The 17,454-nt window shown below is 44.1% G+C and overlaps 1 protein-coding gene across 14 annotated transcripts in view; it reads left to right on the top strand.

Moving 5' to 3' along the window:
- The window catches only part of TMEM269 (transmembrane protein 269), a 159,115-nt gene that overhangs the window by 61,110 nt on the left and 80,551 nt on the right, over positions 1-17,454 (top strand). For all 14 annotated transcript variants that reach the window (XM_078642590.1, XM_078642592.1, XM_078642591.1 and 11 more), the window contains one exon: positions 5,192-5,339. In XM_078642590.1, the coding sequence (XP_078498716.1) occupies positions 5,192-5,339 (148 nt within the window). The remainder of the gene's footprint in view (positions 1-5,191; positions 5,340-17,454) is intronic.

The raw sequence follows: 17,454 nt of genomic DNA, 5'->3' as shown, positions 1-17,454 counted from the left end.
CCTTCTCTGCTTGGTTATGGAACTCCAATGTACAGTACATTATTCTGCCGAGGATACCCATGCTGGATACCTAATCTTTAAGGTAAGTAGTGTTTTCTTGGGAAGATCATTAACTGGTGCCGTTGAATACCCCTTCAGCAGCCTCTCCCTTGTAGGCACACATTTTAGGTTTGACATATCAAGTAGGCTTAAAAAAATGGCAAGTGCAGACAACCTCTTCAAGTACTACCTAGTCTTAAAAGTCCTCAATTTTTAGATTATCACCATGCAAGGGAATGCATTTGACCAGGTATCTGGGCCCCCTTAAAAGTTTATCTTAATGTTCTGTACTTGAAAAGCACTGCCGCTTGGCAGTTTGGTAATTGTGAAAGCAGAAACTTTTTTTTAGTTCTCGTCATAGACACTTTAACCTGTAGAACCTTCGGAGATTATTGGGGTTACAGTGAAACTTTATTTTGATTTTTAATTCGAACCTTAGCGGTGTCACATGCTGAGTTTTCAGGACTCAACTATCTGCCATTTCCAGCTGTCTTTACATCCATTAAAAACTGTAGATTTTTTCAGATCGCCCATTTTGATGGTTTTGACAATTTATAGGTTTTGAAGTCTGTGTTGGTCGCTGGTTTGCTTACAGGGCCCCTGTAGACAGAGTTATTTGTTCTCTTAAACATTTGTCTTTAATTTTGTGACTCCTATGCACCCTAGTGGCTATACTCGGAAATATCGCAAAACTAAGACAATATCTGCGCTCTGTTCAATCATACGGATAATCAAAAAGTCTACCTCCACATATTTAGTTACTCTGTGCGGTCAGGATGACATCAAGTTGTTTCGCATTCAGAAAACTGAACCTGAGAACAAATAAAAAAGCCCGAGCAAGTTCTTTTTTATGCGATCTCCGCCGAAATGTTGTCACCCTAGGAATGGTAATGGTGGCTTCTATTGGCTCTGGCGGAACGTCGGGCCATTTTAAAGTTAAGCCAGTTTTCGGCCTTTCATCTTGTGAATCCCTTCGAGGTACCCCTGCCAATCGTCCTTAGGGTTCTTTAATTAATACTGCTATCGAATAACAAAACCTATTTCTCAGACCTAAAACCAAGAAGAACGCCTTGAAGTCGAAGACTTTCTTGACAGTAAAAGAGACCACGTTCAGCAGTTTCGGAAACTGAAATGTTATCACCACCGAGAAATATGCCGTTGATATATTTGTCAACCATCTCCCTTATAATGCGAGTAGAAATATTTAAGGAGGCCTCTGCTGAACACGATTGTTTATTCAGTATTTTATTTCGGATCGTTTATTTAAACTCTAAATTGCGTTCACAAAATCATGTCATTATAAAACTAAGAAAGCTCCGTGTCTTCTCGTCTCCGGTTTCACCACCTTCGACTGGCTCCGAAAAATAAGACTGCCACATTTCTGAGCATTATATCATCATGCTGTCATCCACGCTAAAGTAAGTACTATTTTGTGCTGACTGGGAATAGCCAAATGGCCCCACAACCCCAATAGCATCAGCCGTCACAAGTATTCTGGAGGGTTGACCCTTCACTACCCCCAATAGGCCTCCATCTTATGGCTTACCTACAGTTTAAGATATAATGTTCCGTTCACTGCAGGCACCACCCTGATTTCGTGTATCCGACCACATAGATGGGTCTAGTTTCCTACGTCCTATGTAGGGCTCTGAGCTAAGTCTAAAGCTAGCCTTATTCTCCACATCTTGCGGACGCATTAATACCTCTTGCCAGTCCTGCTCAAATATTCCCACAACTTTATCCCGTTTGCCCTTTTTAAGTGTATGTGAAGTGTTATTCATGCGTGTTTTTAATGAACGCTTTCGACTTCTTTTCTCCCACTTAGAGATTATTTTCGAGGGCATGTGATCTAATATGTTGCCTCCACTTCCAAAGTACCTCCTAAATGCATTGCAAACTTTTTTTTTAAGTGACTTAGTTCTTTCATATTTACACTGATTTGAGAGACAAAGGGCATGGGCCTCGACCCCCATAGGTCTCCTAACCTTGTTATAATTAGGTCCCATTTTTTTTTACTCTTAATAGTCACATTCACCCACCCACAACTGTCCCCGAATTCACTTTTTCTTTCCACCCTTTCTTTCTAGACTCTCCTTTCCATGCTTTCATCACTACCACTGTTGGTGAGGGTAAAGTCTAAACATTCTGCTACCTACGTTGTATCTATCCGTTCTCTGGGAAGGTTTATAAACACCCAGACACATTCATTCACCACTGCCAAATGTGCAGCCAGGTACTAGTTGTGTACTTACAGAAGCGATTTGTATCCTTTATGCAGGGTAATCAGTAAAATTGTGGAAGCTCTGCACAACCGCTCAGAACCTATAGGAACTACCTTAGGATATCATTTAGGGTTGTAAAACAAAAAACAAAAATCTCTCAAGCAACTAAAGAGGGTACTATGTATCAGGCTTGGAAGCTCAACCAAGTGCTGCTCTTCCCAGTTGGGACAGCAGAAATATATTTTAATATACACAATCTTTCCTAAAGTGGTCAAGCTGTAGCTTTAGTATTTTTATAGAAGATTCTAATATCCCTGGTCACAACCCCCCCTCCCCCAAGGTATCGCTGTCTTAAATTGTGATGCAATAGCATTGATTGTCTGCCAATCACACATTGGGCTAAGGTCTGAATCACACATTGGGCAAAGGTCTGACTGTTTAATTCATTTGTGGAAAGGCCCAACTATTTTGTTTATAGTTTCTCTAGGATTTGCTATGTAGATCAGAAACATCTCCATGCAGAAGAGGCATGTCTTTTAAATCTGAGCACCATTTCATCCCCTGTATTAATGCATTTTTGCGTGCCCAATATGAAAGAGGCTAATATACTAATGCATGCAATATTGAGAACAAAGGGCAGACGGTCTTGTGCCTCTTAACTCAATAGACCTAGAAATTCTAGCTATTGGGGAGTTGTAGAGCAGTCGAATCGAGCCTAACATCTTTGATCCATTCCTCCCTTTTTCTTGAAATTGCAAAGATGAAGGTTTTCTCTGTATTGTTATTGATGTCATCATGTAACTCGCCATGTCAAGAGAGGAATGTTATCTCCTATGGTTCATCCTCGTGACTCTATGTGACATGAAACCTTATTGAGCATGTATGGGATCACCACCTCCGTAATTTTCTTAAATGGTTCTAGAAGAAGTCCACCCAGCATTTTTCCAGATTTGTAATTCAAATAGTGCAGCATCTGCCTCATGCACTCTGATATCCATGTCTAACTGTTATCTGGCCAGCCGCACACGGGTGCAGATTATAATTTGATTACACTTCTTATGCGGGGATCGAGTACCATATCGTACTAACACATTGGGGATTCTCTATACATACTCTATACATATGGTTCAACCGGCTACTACGAGAACGAGACTACGGAATTGAGCCCAGAGGAAGTCTTAGGGTGACACAGCCATTGACGAAACACACGTTGGCTGGCAGAATAATCAGAATTCAGTTAAAACTGAAAAGATCGAATAACATAAAGGTCATGGGCGGACTTTTATTTGTGTTTATATAAGATTGCGTGTGCTAAGAGACCTGTTTTCCGTCAACATTTTTTGTTTGTTGACCCTAGCAAAATGGATTTGAGGAGGGTTAAACTTTTCTCTAAAGGCGCTCGCTCTGTTGCTATTCTGTGGGCTTTCATGGTTTTCATACATACATTTGTCAACACCCTAATACCGTACTTATACTTCGGTCTGCCATTGATTCTTTTTTTTTAAACAAAACAAATCATATTTATAGATCATTTAAGGACTATTTGCATAATAAAGTGAGTCTCATACGAAATGGCTAAATACTTATTGTTAATGTCTTATGTTAAAGTGCAGTTGAGAAATGGCAGATGGTGTCATGTGGCTATAATCAAGTATGTGTTGGGAGGGGTCCCTGACTGATGTCCCAATCCTAACAAAATAAATATATACATACATGCATGCATGTATTTGCCTTTCCTCATGACGTGTGATAATTTTGAAAGAAAAACTGTTTGCCCTGGAGGAATTGGAACTTTAATGTTAAAGCAAGCTTTTTAAGCTATGTTTTACTTTCCCAACTCTTGCCCTAATTCTTTTTTAGATCGCAAGACAAGGCGGAATGACTGCCTCTAAGGAGGAACACAGCAATATTTTTCAGTTCCACCTGGATGATATGATGCACAGAACAGTATGCGATTACCTGTGTTTCAGTTACTGCACTACACCTACATTTGAGGCATTTATATATATATATGTACCGTCATGGCGGACTCAGATATTTGGGAAAATGTCATGTCCCTTTTGTATTGACAGATATAGGTCACTGAATATGAATGATGGTAAAAGAAAAATCAATAGTGATTTTTGTTTAATCATTTTCACATTTCATCGTATTAACTTTAACAGCTGCTAAAGCTTCCGTGGGACAATACAAACGTTCCCCTCTGGGGTTACACATTACTTTGTGTAGGGTACATGACTTGTGGATAACAGCAATTCAGCTCAGCTGACATGACTAGAGAGGTTTGATTTAGCAGCTAAGTGCAAGTAAAATGGCCTTGTCTATGAAGGCATTCGATATTATATTAGGGAGGAAACATTTAAGTCTCACTGGCTTTCAATAAATATTTCCTGTTTGCTACGGACCAGTGAAGGCTTATGTGTTCTGCTAGTATAAACTAATAAAAACAATCGTTGGCTATAGCCCCTTGTTAGGGCTCTATATACAGTGTCTAAATTTGATCAAGGATATGTTGAATTTATGACCATCTGCACTCACCTTAGATAAGCCATTGAAGGAAGGGGCATAGCACTATATGAACGGTGCACAAAATAAAGAACAAATAAATAAAACATTAACATTTAGTCTTGTTAAAATGCACACGGTTCCGTGTTAGTTACATTAGCATCGGCTGAGAATGAGATTTTGAGACTTAAAGACAACTGCGAGGGCATGAGTTCCAGAATAGATGCCTAAAACTCGGTTCTCCCGAAAAATTCAGAGGAGACCAGTGAAAGGTTTCTCACTTGTGTAAGAGATTCAGTTTCCCTAGCCAGAGCTTTGGTGCTCTTTTGCCTAAAACCTGCGGGGTACTAGTTTCTATTCATGCCCTAAATTTAAGGAGGTTCTTACTACTTTCTTGTTATAACTACTTTTTGTCTGGTCTTTAGGCGTGTTTCAAAGCACCAAGAAGCTGTTCCTGAGTGAGCAGCTAGGATGTACCGAGATCGCTGATTTTGCCCGTAAGAATGCTGCCAACGCCTTATCCCTGGCTAATATGGTTGTGGGCCTTTCATCGATTCTATGCAGTTTACATGGGTGAGTGCAAATGATGGTAGCTATGAAGACCCGTGAGACAACATAATGAGAAAATAAAAGTTTTAGTATGACACAGATATAATTAGATGAAATCTGAATTTGTTTTTCACTGTAGGAAACTAAAACCGTTCGAAATTTGTATTTTGATGAAGGAATGTTTAATTTCCCTTAACATAGCGTAAAAACGATGTTCTGGCTTTGAATTTCCGTATCACCCCTTACTGTTGAAAACTTTGAACTGATTGTTTTAGCTTTCGTTCTTCTTTTGCTGCTGTTCACGATGATTATGTGATATGAGAATCGGCATAGTATATCAGCAGAGCTGGTATTCTTACTAGCTTTAATCAGACTGTCTTGCATAACCTTTCTAAATGCATCAACTTATAGTATTCCTATTTAGGAAAACAATAATGTTATGGGAAACCCCTAGTTTGTATTGTAATTTCCTATAGGGCACTAATCTAAATGGTAGGACATTTAAGTCTCCTACAAAGAAGAGATGCATATAGTAATTTTATTTCCTTTCTTACATATTATTGTAGAAGTGGTACAGGTGTGTTGGGTCAACCACAGTATATCAAGACAGTGGTCACAGGCACACTTGCATGTCAAGCTTTTGGCAGTATAGTGTTAATCAAAAAGAGACTAGCTTATGCATTATAAGTAGGACAAAAAGTTTAAGGACTCAGGTATGTTTTGTCATGGGATGGGAGCATCTGGTTAGTGTGCTCATGAAGCCCTCACCCACCAACCTAGTTGGTGGCATGCTTCATCATCGGGCCCACCCAGTGACACCTAGCGTGTCCCGGGTGTGCTTCAACGCCTGATTACAGCGGAGCAGGTATGTCGCTGAGTGTGCGGTGAAGAGTGTTGTGAATGTGATGTTAAAACGGCTTGGCGATGGTCCCAGTACCCGAAGGTGAATTAGACTTTAATACCTGGGCCACCGTCAGCGGTTAAAAATAAGGCTGTAGGATGTTGGAGGCAAGTTACGACCTCCCACCTCCATGGTAAGTCAACATGTTTCAGCCAGTGCCTTATGAATATGCTGGCTTTCTTCAGGACTAAATAAAAATAAGTGTATGTGATTAAACTAGTGGGTGTGTAATTCAGACTATGTGTATACACGCCCTAAAGTGTTTATCTATGTGTGAGAGGGGGATTCCCTTCTCTAAACACGCTAATTTAAGCAGTATTATGCTCCAAGGTTGTGAAGAGGCAAGGGGTTGACCAGCTTTTCTGGGTAGGATCTGCTCTGGACCTATTGTGCCTCCTTCGCATACCGGTGGATGGGGGGGAGGTTGTGACCAGGGAGGCACAATAGGTCCAGAGCGGATCCTACCCAGAAAAGCTGGTCAACCCCTTGCCTCTTCACAACCTTGGAGCATAATACTGCTTAAACTAGCGTGTTTAGAGAAGGGAATCCCCCTCTCACACATAGATAAACACTTTAGGGCGTGTATACACATAGTCTGAATTACACACCCACTAGTTTAATCACATACACTTATTTTTATTTAGTCCTGAAGAAAGCCAGCATATTCATAAGGCACTGGCTGAAACATGTTGACTTACCATGGATGTGGGAGGTCGTAACTTGCCTCCAACATCCTACAGCCTTATTTTTAACCGCTGACGGTGGCCCAGGTATTAAAGTCTAATTCACCTTCGGGTACTGGGACCATCGCCAAGCCGTTTTAACATCACATTCACAACACTCTTCACCGCACACTCAGCGACATACCTGCTCCGCTGTAATCAGGCGTTGAAGCACACCCGGGACACGCTAGGTGTCACTGGGTGGGCCCGATGATGAAGCATGCCACCAACTAGGTTGGTGGGTGAGGGCTTCATGAGCACACTAACCAGATGCTCCCATCCCATGACAAAACATACCTGAGTCCTTAAACATTTTGTCCTACTTATAATGCATAAGCTAGTCTCTTTTTGATTAACACTATATATAAACCCCGGGGATAAGGACTAGCTTTCTGGTCCTCTCTCTCTCTCTTGATACGCAGTCAAGCTTTTGGCAGTGTCATATTTGTCAAAGACAGGGTTGTCTTATAGTACCTCATTCAATTGTAACAGCCGGTGTACCCCACTCCAGTTAACGTGAGGCCATGTCCAGCTATTGTCATACTTACTAATCTACATTCCCATTTTACCATAGCACATATTGCTAGACTTGTGCACAGGTTTTAACAAACAGTGTTAAACCATTTTCATGTTTTTGTGATTGATTGCAGCCGTGGCCCGTGTAGATAAGAGTGGTGGGACCAGGTTGGGGGGGGGGGGGGGGGGAATTCGACAGACGACTACGAGGTCAAATGAAGTAATTAATTTTCCCTTGTCATCTGTCGAAACCCCCCACCCCACCGCTCTTACCTGCACCGACCGCGGCTGATTTGATTGTGGTCATTATATACAGTTATGTGGCTATTGGTCATATTGTATTGATGCAGGAACTGTGAAAGTTTATTTTTGTGACAAAAACATATTCCTGAAAGTTTACACTCTATATTCCAGAGCAATTAATGATATAATGCCATTCTGTAATAGTGTAATTCTCTTCCAGGGGATCCTCATTAATAGTCATAAGCACTAAATATTCCAGCGTATGTGCGCGGACCCCAGAAATAATAAAAAATATATATGGAAAACATATATATATATATATATACAGCACGTTGGTTGGTGGGAGAAGCATGTGCTCATGGTGCAACACAAAGCATTGGTAGACGAACATGTAGTACACATATGGAGGTACATAGACGACATTTTTGTCGTGTGGAAAGGCACTAAGAATCAGGCCTTACAATTTGTTGAAGCCATCAACATCAATCAGCTCAATCTGCAAATCACAACACAGTGACCGATGCACAGTAAACTTTCTTGACATCACAGTATATGAGGAAAATGGAAGGTTAGAAACACGTTTGTTCCGTAAAGCTACGGCAGGGAATACACTCCCACACACCACAAGCTTTCATCCTCAGCCTACCATCTCTAGTCTACCATATGGTGAGTTTCTGAGGATACCCAGAGCGTGTAGTACCTCTAAAGTATTAATTGCAGCACAGGAAGCAGCTAGAAATAGGTTTCTGCAAAGAGGCTATAGAGCGAAACTGCTTGACTCTGCTCTCAAATAAGCCAATGCACACGACAGACAAGCCTTGCTACAACCCCAGTCCATATCGGCCACGTTAGCTACACAAACGCTCCCTAACGTGAGCCATAGAAATAGTCTAACCACTGGTGAAATGGTTCCATGCAGGTTCATCTCTACGTATAGTAGACAGGCCAATAGGATTAAGAGCATCATCAATGCCCAGTGGCCTATAGTCATGACTGACACTGTCCTGTCACAGGTGTTACCCATTAAGCCCAACTTTACGTACAGGAAAGCTCGCTCTATGCGCAGCGATCTGGTCAAAACCAGCCCTGAACTCGACCACAAAATAGGTTGGCTTGGACCTAGCAAAGGCTTCTATAAATGTAGCACATGTCGTGTATGCAAATTTGGCATTGATGTTAAAACTTTCAAAACTGCTTTCTCAGATGCCCCGGTCAGTTTGAAGGGCCACTACATGTGCCGCACTGATCATGTGGTATACATTCTGCAATGTGCGTGTGGTCTACGTTACGTCGGCAGCACTAAGCTGCCGGCTTATCAGCGTATTTTACAACACCTCAGGGCAACTGTGAATTCTGATCCAACATATCCAGTTGCCCGACACGTCATAATGGAGCATGACAACAACCTCAATGTGCTCAAATACTTTGTCATTGACAGTGTTCCTCTCAATAAGAGAGGAGGGAACCGCGAAAAGCAACTTAGACAGCTTGAGACAAAGTACATTATCGAACTTGACACCAAGGCTCCCAAAGTGTTGAACATCTATGAAGATCTACATCATTATCTTTAAATCACCCTGTATGGGAGCCTGAGCACATCCAACCAACTCGCTGTGACGTCCATCCTCCTCTGTTCTAGTGCATGTTTTCTGCTTTGTACATATGTCTGGGATTGCGTTTGGTCTTATTCTGTACCTGTTTCCTAACTTTTGGCTTGCAGGATTTTCCCGCTGCTCAGTGACCCCCTTCCGTTAATGCCACACTTGGTGGGGGACTCTCCGATTTATTCTGAACCAGCTCTGACATCTCAGCTCTTCCCCCCTTTTCTCTAGGTTGTTCTTTATATCATTTTTTTAGCACTTGTCACTTTACAGCACATTTCATTTAGTATGTATGTATGTATAGGCATTTATATAGCGCACTACTTACCCGTAGGGTCCCAAGGCGCTTCGACCGCTGCGAAACCCTTCCTGGCTTCCCTGAGAGATGGTCCCTTAATGGGTATCTCCAGGGTGAGACCAGGCATCCCCGGCGGTCTGGTGGGGCCGTTAGTGAAGATGAGGCAAGCTAATGCCCAGAGTTGCCGAGTGTGATCGCTGATCAGAGTGGGCACCGAGGCGAGAGAATTATCGAGTCCGCTGACCCTGGTCCAGAAACCTGCCGCGCCGGGAATCGAACCCTGGTCCCGGGCCGTCCTCTGCTCTCGGGTCTGCCGCCTCTAACCAGTGAGCCACACTACTACAGATTTGGATGCACAATTGTGGAGAAGGACTCTCCACCTATCTGATTAGGGGCAATATAGGTCAACAGTATATTTGTTTTTTCTTTGGTATGCCCGAGAAGTCTACATAACATGACCAATGTCCAGTTGACAGAGAGAACTTTATTAGGAATAGTGATGTTTAGGCATGCTCCTATACTATCAAGCACATGGGTTTTTCTTGCATTTGTGCAGTCATGTTTTCTAATTTGTCACCAATATATTGTAAGAGCGTATTTAATAAGCGCCTTACATATTCCATTATTATTCATGTTTTCCTGTCAGTGTGCCTGCTCTCATCAATGAGGGCTGTTACTTTTTCATTATTTTGTCATATTATTATCACTTAATTTCGGGCGCTAACTTATGTATTGTGTATTTTGCATTTCATATGTAATTAGAACAATGTACATGTATCCATTCTATGTATATTACTTACTTCAATGAGTCCTTCGCCAACCGTTTTTTACATTTGTGTAGTTTTACATTTGTGAGAGTATTTCTTTTCTGTCCATCCAATTGGTAGTTATGTAAAATCACGTGATTTTGACACTTTAAGTATTTAAGTCAGACCTTTGAGCGACGCCGGTATGTGAGCAAGGCTACTGTGTTAGCCGAAACGCGTCATTTGTCCGTATTATTTGCACTTTGATGGAAGAATAAATCATTACTGCAGCTTGCAGTGATTGATATCACCGTAAGAATCGTCTCTCTGTTTGTTTATTTTCTCATAACAATGCAGCTACCATCTAGGAGACTAAACAATGTAATAAAACACAAACTGCTTTTGCAAAATACATATTATATATATATATATAGTGTGAGCAAGGCGGGAGCAAGCCGCCGAAACGCGTCTGAGCAGCAACTGAACATGGAATAAACGTTTTGAACTAAGATTCACGGAGTCAGCGCCTTCTTTGAATGGAAAAGTTTGGTGTGGTAAAGAATATATATATATATATATATATATATGTATATATATATATTATAAAAACACAAGAGGGCAAGTAGCACTTGAACTCTATTTTTAATGCGTAAACCTCATGAAGAAAGAACTGCAAATAAAGCAGACATTGTTAGCCTACAGGCTGCATTGTAAACCAATAGCATAGAAAACAAAAGCATTTTCATACAAAAGTGGCACAGTGTCTTTAAGGCAGCTATGACCCCTAGCTTCCCATCATGCCTCAGGGGTGACAGTTAGGTCAGTTGTTCTTTCCGGCTCCTTCAATCAGGATCCTGGATTCACAGCTTTTCCTTTTTTTGGCTTTCTGTCAAAAAATATCTGATAATTTTGAAGATTTTTACATTCACTCGACGTCTTTTTGCCTTCGAGTGAGAGTGACACCTTATTTGAGTTCCAGAAAAGGTTTATTTCTGTCAGAAATGCCTTCTTTATTTGATCCGTGCCCTGTCTGTGGCAAGAAGAAGGCTTGATCAGACACACACCCTATGTGTATCCTCTGCCTCCCTGATTCTCACTCTTCTACTAACTGTCATCATTGTAAGAAGTTGTAGAGAAGGACCATCAAAGACAGGGAGAGAATTCAACTTTATGGCCTCTCTGAAAGAGGTAGGTCTCCAGTGAGGCAGCAGAAAAAGAGAACTCTGTCGACGTCGAGAGGCAAGGTCCCGACCTGTTCTCCATCGGCGCCGAGATCGACGTCAAAGCTTCCGACGATGAAGAAATCGGCGTCGAAGACTACGGTGATGCTGGAGCAACATTCTTCTAAGAAATCAACACAATATCAGCGTCGACGAAGGTAACAGGCCCTCCGTCGTTGTCAACTAGGCGACGATCGACATCGAGGGACAAGTCTGTTAATGATGGCTAGGCGATCAATGTCGAGACACATCACTCCCTCGTCACCACAGGTCTCCGCCAAGATCATTCCAAAGATCTTCGACATCGAGGCGCAAGACTCCGTCACCGACGTCGAGGCAGAAGTCTCCGTCAAAGTCAGCCCAAAGATCTTCGACGACGAAATACAACACTCCGTTGTTGGCGTCGAGGCAGAAGTCTCCGTCGAGGTCCATGCAGAGATCTTCGAAGTCGAGGCAGAAATCTCCGTCGACGGCAGTACACCGCCAGTCGACATCAAGACTTCGATCTTCAGAACAAAGGCGGCTGATGTCGAAACACGGTACTCCGTCGGCGTTGAGTAGCCGTTCAATGTCGAGAGGCCAGTCGATTGAGTCCTCCGTCCAAGAGGGGAAGGTCTACGTCGAGGCAGGCGTCACCGACACGGCAGTTGAATTCGAGAAGGCAGTCTCTGCCCAGGCAATCCAGATCAACATCGAGACACCAGTTCGAAGAGGCCTCAAGTCCGGTAAGCCGGTCACCATCACCAACGTCGAGAACAGGTTCTTCCAGCTCTCGCAGAGGTTCAACGTCAAGGTCTCCGGCGGTCAGACGTTCAGGGGACACCAAGATTTTACAACCAGGCCAGCACAAGAAAAGGAGAACCCCCCTCCTCTCCACATTCTCCGGAGGGGTGAGAAGGGCAAAAATATCCTTCATCCATCTTTCGCCAAGATGGAACAGACCCTTACATCACTGGGCCACAACTCCAGCTACAAGGGCACAGCAGTACTCGAGCCCCCTTCACAGGTCTCCATTAGCTCGACTGATACAGGCAGTGGATAGAGAACGTACTCCATCAAGAACCAGAGATCGTAGCCGCACTTCTGCGTACTCTCACAGAAGGAGATCTAGATCTAGAAGCAGAAGGAGAAGGCACAGATCTCCAACGCCTTCCTCCTCTTCCTCTCACACGTCACACAGAGACTATTCACCTACTCTTACTGACAGCCTGTCGTTGAGAGTCTCTCCGGTGGATGATGTTACCACTTTTCAGGATGTTCTTGGCAATGAAGCTAAGCATTCCTATGCCGACTAGACAGAGTTCTTTCTCTGTTATCTTTGAGACTTTACACCAAAGGGCAGCATTTAGACCTCTGGTACCTGCCCTCATAGAGCCAGTGATGAACATTTTCCTCACACCAGCGACACTTAAGACCACGCTGGCTAGCATTTTGAAGAAATATCGCTCCCTTGAAGAGGATCCGCTTTTCCTTAAATCTGACCCCCCCCCCTCCAGATTCTGTGATTATCGCTGCAGCAAAAATGACTCATGCTATTGCTTCCTCCTTTACTGAACTACCATATAAGGAAAGTAAGACACAGTATTAGTGGGGAAGAAAGGTATGTGGCACATCAGCCTCTATGGTGAAGGTCTCGAGTGCATCGGCTCTCTTGGGCCGGTATGACAGGTCTCTGTGGGACTCCCTGCAAAGATTCTTAGACAAGTTACCTTAGGTTTAGGGATTTATAGAGCGCGTAGCTACCCTTAGGTTTCCCAGCGCTGTATGAGACACGACAGGAGAATTCCAGCAGCTAAGTATTTAGGGAAACAGCCATGTTTTCAAAATCTTTTTTTAAAGGTCATTTCATTCTCTGTCATTCGCAGCTCTGGGTCCATGCTGTTCCATTGCTTGGGTATCAGGTGTTTGAATGGCCTCTCGCCCCATCTGGATCGTTTAATTCTGGTGGTGTTCATCAGAAAGTGTGATCCTGATCTGAGATGTCGACGGGGTAGGTACTGCGAGGCCAGTTCTCGTAGAAGCGAGGGGCCTTTCCAGTGCATAGCTCTGTGCGCCAGACAAAGGGATTTGAATTTGATCCTGGCTCTGACCGTAAGCCAGTGTAGCTCCTTAAGGGAGGCTCTGACTGTTGCCTTGGTATTTTTAGAAGCAGTCTGGCTGCTGCGTTCTGTACCACCTGCAGTCTGTCTGTGACATATTTGGGGGAGCATAAGTATAGGGAGTTGCCGTAGTCAAGCCTTGACACCACTAAAGCTTGAACCACTGTCTTCTTAAGTTTTTTGGGAGAAGGGACAGAATTTTCCTGATCATTTGGAGCATCCCAAAGCAGGTGCTCGCCAGTTTTTTTGCTTGGGTCTCCATCGTTAGGTTCTGGTCCAGCCAGATCCCAAGATTTTTTATGGATTTTTTTTTGGGGGGTACCCCATTTAGCTGGCCAGGGGATCTCCGATCGCGGGCTGAAGTTACTGCCTAGGACCATAAGCTCGGTTTTATCCCCATTCAATTTGAGGCTGCACTCGGCCATCCAGGCACCAATTTTTTCAAGGCAAGGGGCTAACTGTCTATGGTCTGATTTGAGGGAGTCTGAGATAGAGACCACTAGTTGAGTGTCATCGGCGTATGACACAATGGAGAGACCGAACTCCTGTACTATGTGGGCAAGTGAGCTTAGGTATAAATTAAAAAGGTTCGTACTTAGGGAGGATCCCTGAGGGACTCCCCATGGGGCTGAAAAGGAGTCTGAGAAGATTCCGGCTTCCATGCATTGGAAGGATGTACCATCTAGGAAAGAGGCCCGCCATTTGATGGCTGTACCTCTGATTCCAATCCCCTTCATTTTGTTGATCAGTACGGCGTGGTCTACCGTGTCAAACGCCGCGCTGAGGTCCAGAAGCACGATTGCAGCAGATCTTCCTTCGTCTAAAATGCTTTTTAGATTTTCGGGGACAACAAGTAAGGCTGACTTGGTACTGTGTTTAGGTCGAAAACCCATTTGTGTCAGATGTATGATACCATTGTCTTCTAGGACACACAGTGGACCATACCATCTTACTCTCACGTGTCGAGGCGGCGGGAATCCGAGGAACAGCCCTACTATGGCTATCCTCCTTCTTGAGCGGCCGGACTCAGGCGGTTCGTCTGGGAGAGTTCTCTGTGGAATTTTTACCCATCCAGTGTGGTGTCCCCCAGGGTTCCTCTTTATCCCCCCTTTTATTTAATCTTTACATCGCCCCTCTTATTTTTGCTTTACAGCAACTGGAGGTCTCTGTGTACAACTATGCAGATGATCTCCAGCTCATTTTCCGCCTTTCCTCTGCCCCTGAGTCTATGTCGAAGGTTCAGTCCATCATGACCTTCATCCAGGACGGGATGAATTTCAACCACCTGAAACTCAACCCCGATAAAACGGAGCTGGTGTTGACAGGTGGTTGCTCCAGTCCCTGGTCCCCCTCCTTTTGGCCCCCCTCCTTAGGTCCCCCACCCACTCCTGTATCCTCTGTCAAAACACTTGGTTTCAAAATCAATAACCAACTTTCCCTACACTCTCAAGTCTCTGCTGTGGTTTCCTCAGCCTTTCTTTCACTCAGGACAATCCGCAGAGTCTCACGATTTTTTGACCCCAGACGCGCTCAAACTAATCCTTCTGGCCATGGTGACTTCTCGCCTGGATTATGGCAATGTCCTCTACCATGGCATGCCTGACTACCTTATGAGGCGTCTCCAGCTGGTTCAAAACCAGGCCGCTCGGCTGGTTTTTAACCTTTCCAAATCACACCATGTAACTCCTCTCCTCTTTTCCCTGCACTGGCTCCCCGTTCGGCAGCGCGTCCTATTCAAGCTCGGCTGCACCATTTTTAAAGCCAGGACAGGTTCTGCCCCCTCCTTCATCAACTCGGCTATTCAAACCTACACTCCCTCACGAGACCTCCGATCCTCCTCTCACCATCTTCTCTTGGTTCCCCGCTTCAAACGGAAGAAGTGGGGTGGTTCCAAGTTTGCAACCACGGGTCCAGCTTTTTGGAACTCTCTCCCATTGTCCCTCAGAACCTGCACCCAGTACCCCCTTTTCCGCAGAGACCTCAAGACCTTCCTCTTCACCCAAGCCTTCCCATCCTGAATGTTCACCTTTCCCCTTTTCCGACTCACCGAGTAGTGGTCGCCAGTTAGCGCCAAGAAACCGCCAGGTGTACGAGCGCTGTACAAATCCCTTCAAATTCAAAATTCAAATTAGGAATTGCGAGATAGTGTGATTAACGTGTTTTTCAGCTATCTTGCCCAGGATGGGAAGTAATGAGATCGTACGGTAGTTTGACAGAGAGGTTGGGTCAAGTTGTTTTTTTTTTAACAGAGGTTTAACAATGGCATGCTTCCACTCTTTCGGTACTATCCCACTTTTCAGGGATAGGGAAATGAGGTGATGGAGTTGGGTTAGGATGCTTTTCCCACCTTGAGAAAGAATGTGAGGCGGGCCGGGTCTAGAGGGGACCCTGATTTGATGACCTGTAACAAGGACCTAACCTCTTCCTCGCTAAGTTCTGGGAAAGTGAGCAGAGCAGGGGTGAGCGAAGGTGGTGGCTGTTCTGTATTCCAGGGAGGTTCTGGAGAGATGTTGGGGGCTTCGGTGACTATTGGTGCAATACTGATGTTAGGGTGGAGTGAGTTATAAATGTTTTCTACCTTTCTCTTGAAAAACGAGGCTAGCTCATTGCATCTCTCTTTTGAGCATTGGGAGACAGTTGTGCTTGGGTTGATTGTGGAGAGGGATTTTACAATTTTAAAGAGCTCCTTTGAAGAGTTGGAGGACTTCTCAATTTTTCCTAATTTCCTTGTGGTATTGCTGGATAGCTAGTTTGTAGGCTGTTTTAAGCTTGGGGTCATACGATTTTCTCCAATTTCGTTCTAGCTTCTCACAGTTTTTCTTTAGATTGACCAGCTCACGGTTGAACCAGGAAGATCTGTTGGAGTGTTTTGAATTTATTGGACTTGGTTTCTTGAAGTTCCATTCTATGGATCCGTTTATCCAGGATACCCAGTTTTCATGGGCTTCTTTTAGATCTTTAGAATTTGGTGGGTGAGATGCCTCAAGGTCTGTTGTCCAAGCTTCAGGAGCCTGTCTTGGCCATTTGCGACCCAGTGCAGGGCTAACTTTTTTTGTCTGTGTGATGTGTGGTTTTTGAAACTGGATTGGGATGAAGAAATGGTCTGTCCATGGCATGCGTATGGGGGCTAGTGCTTTGTTATGTTATGTTATGTTATGTTATGTTAAACTTTTATTTATATAGCGCACGGCTACTCAACAAGAGTGTCCCGGCGCTATATGAGGGCGACTCAGCAGTTTAAAAAACATAACAGTGAACAGCGAGGAAAACATAAAAAAGAAAAGAAAACAACCTAAAGGTTAAAAAGCCAGGTCTTCAGGCTTTTCCTGAACAGGATCAGACTGGGAATACTGCGTAGAGCAAGGGGCAGAGAGTTCCACAGCTGGGGAGCCTTAAGGCTGAAGGAACGACCCCCAGTGCGAGCCTTCCTCACCCGGGGAACCACGGCCATGAACAAAGACTCCGACCGCAAAGAGCGGGCCGGACGATAGAGGGCCAGTCTACGCTGCAGATACTTTGCTCCGGAACCAGAGAGTGCCTTATGCACCAGCGTCAAGGTTTTAAACATTATCCGCTTTCGGATGGGGAGCCAGTGAAGAGACTGTAGCACCCCAGATATTCTTGCCCGCCTTTGAGTCTAGAGTCATTAGAGAAAATGGGGTCCAGTGTGTGGCCCTTTTCATGAGTGGGCCTGTGTACCAATTGGGTGAGCTGCATGGCATCCAAGTCGGCTACACATCTCCTAGTCGAAGGGTTAGAGTGGTCGTCCAGGTGGATGTTGAAGTCGCCTAAG

The sequence above is a fragment of the Lissotriton helveticus genome, chromosome 5_1 (assembly GCF_964261635.1).
Source record: "Lissotriton helveticus chromosome 5_1, aLisHel1.1, whole genome shotgun sequence".
In the NCBI taxonomy this organism is placed as follows: Eukaryota; Metazoa; Chordata; class Amphibia; order Caudata; family Salamandridae; genus Lissotriton; species Lissotriton helveticus.
The sequence above is the reverse complement of the archived record's forward strand: the minus strand, read 5'-3'. Positions and strand labels throughout refer to the sequence as shown.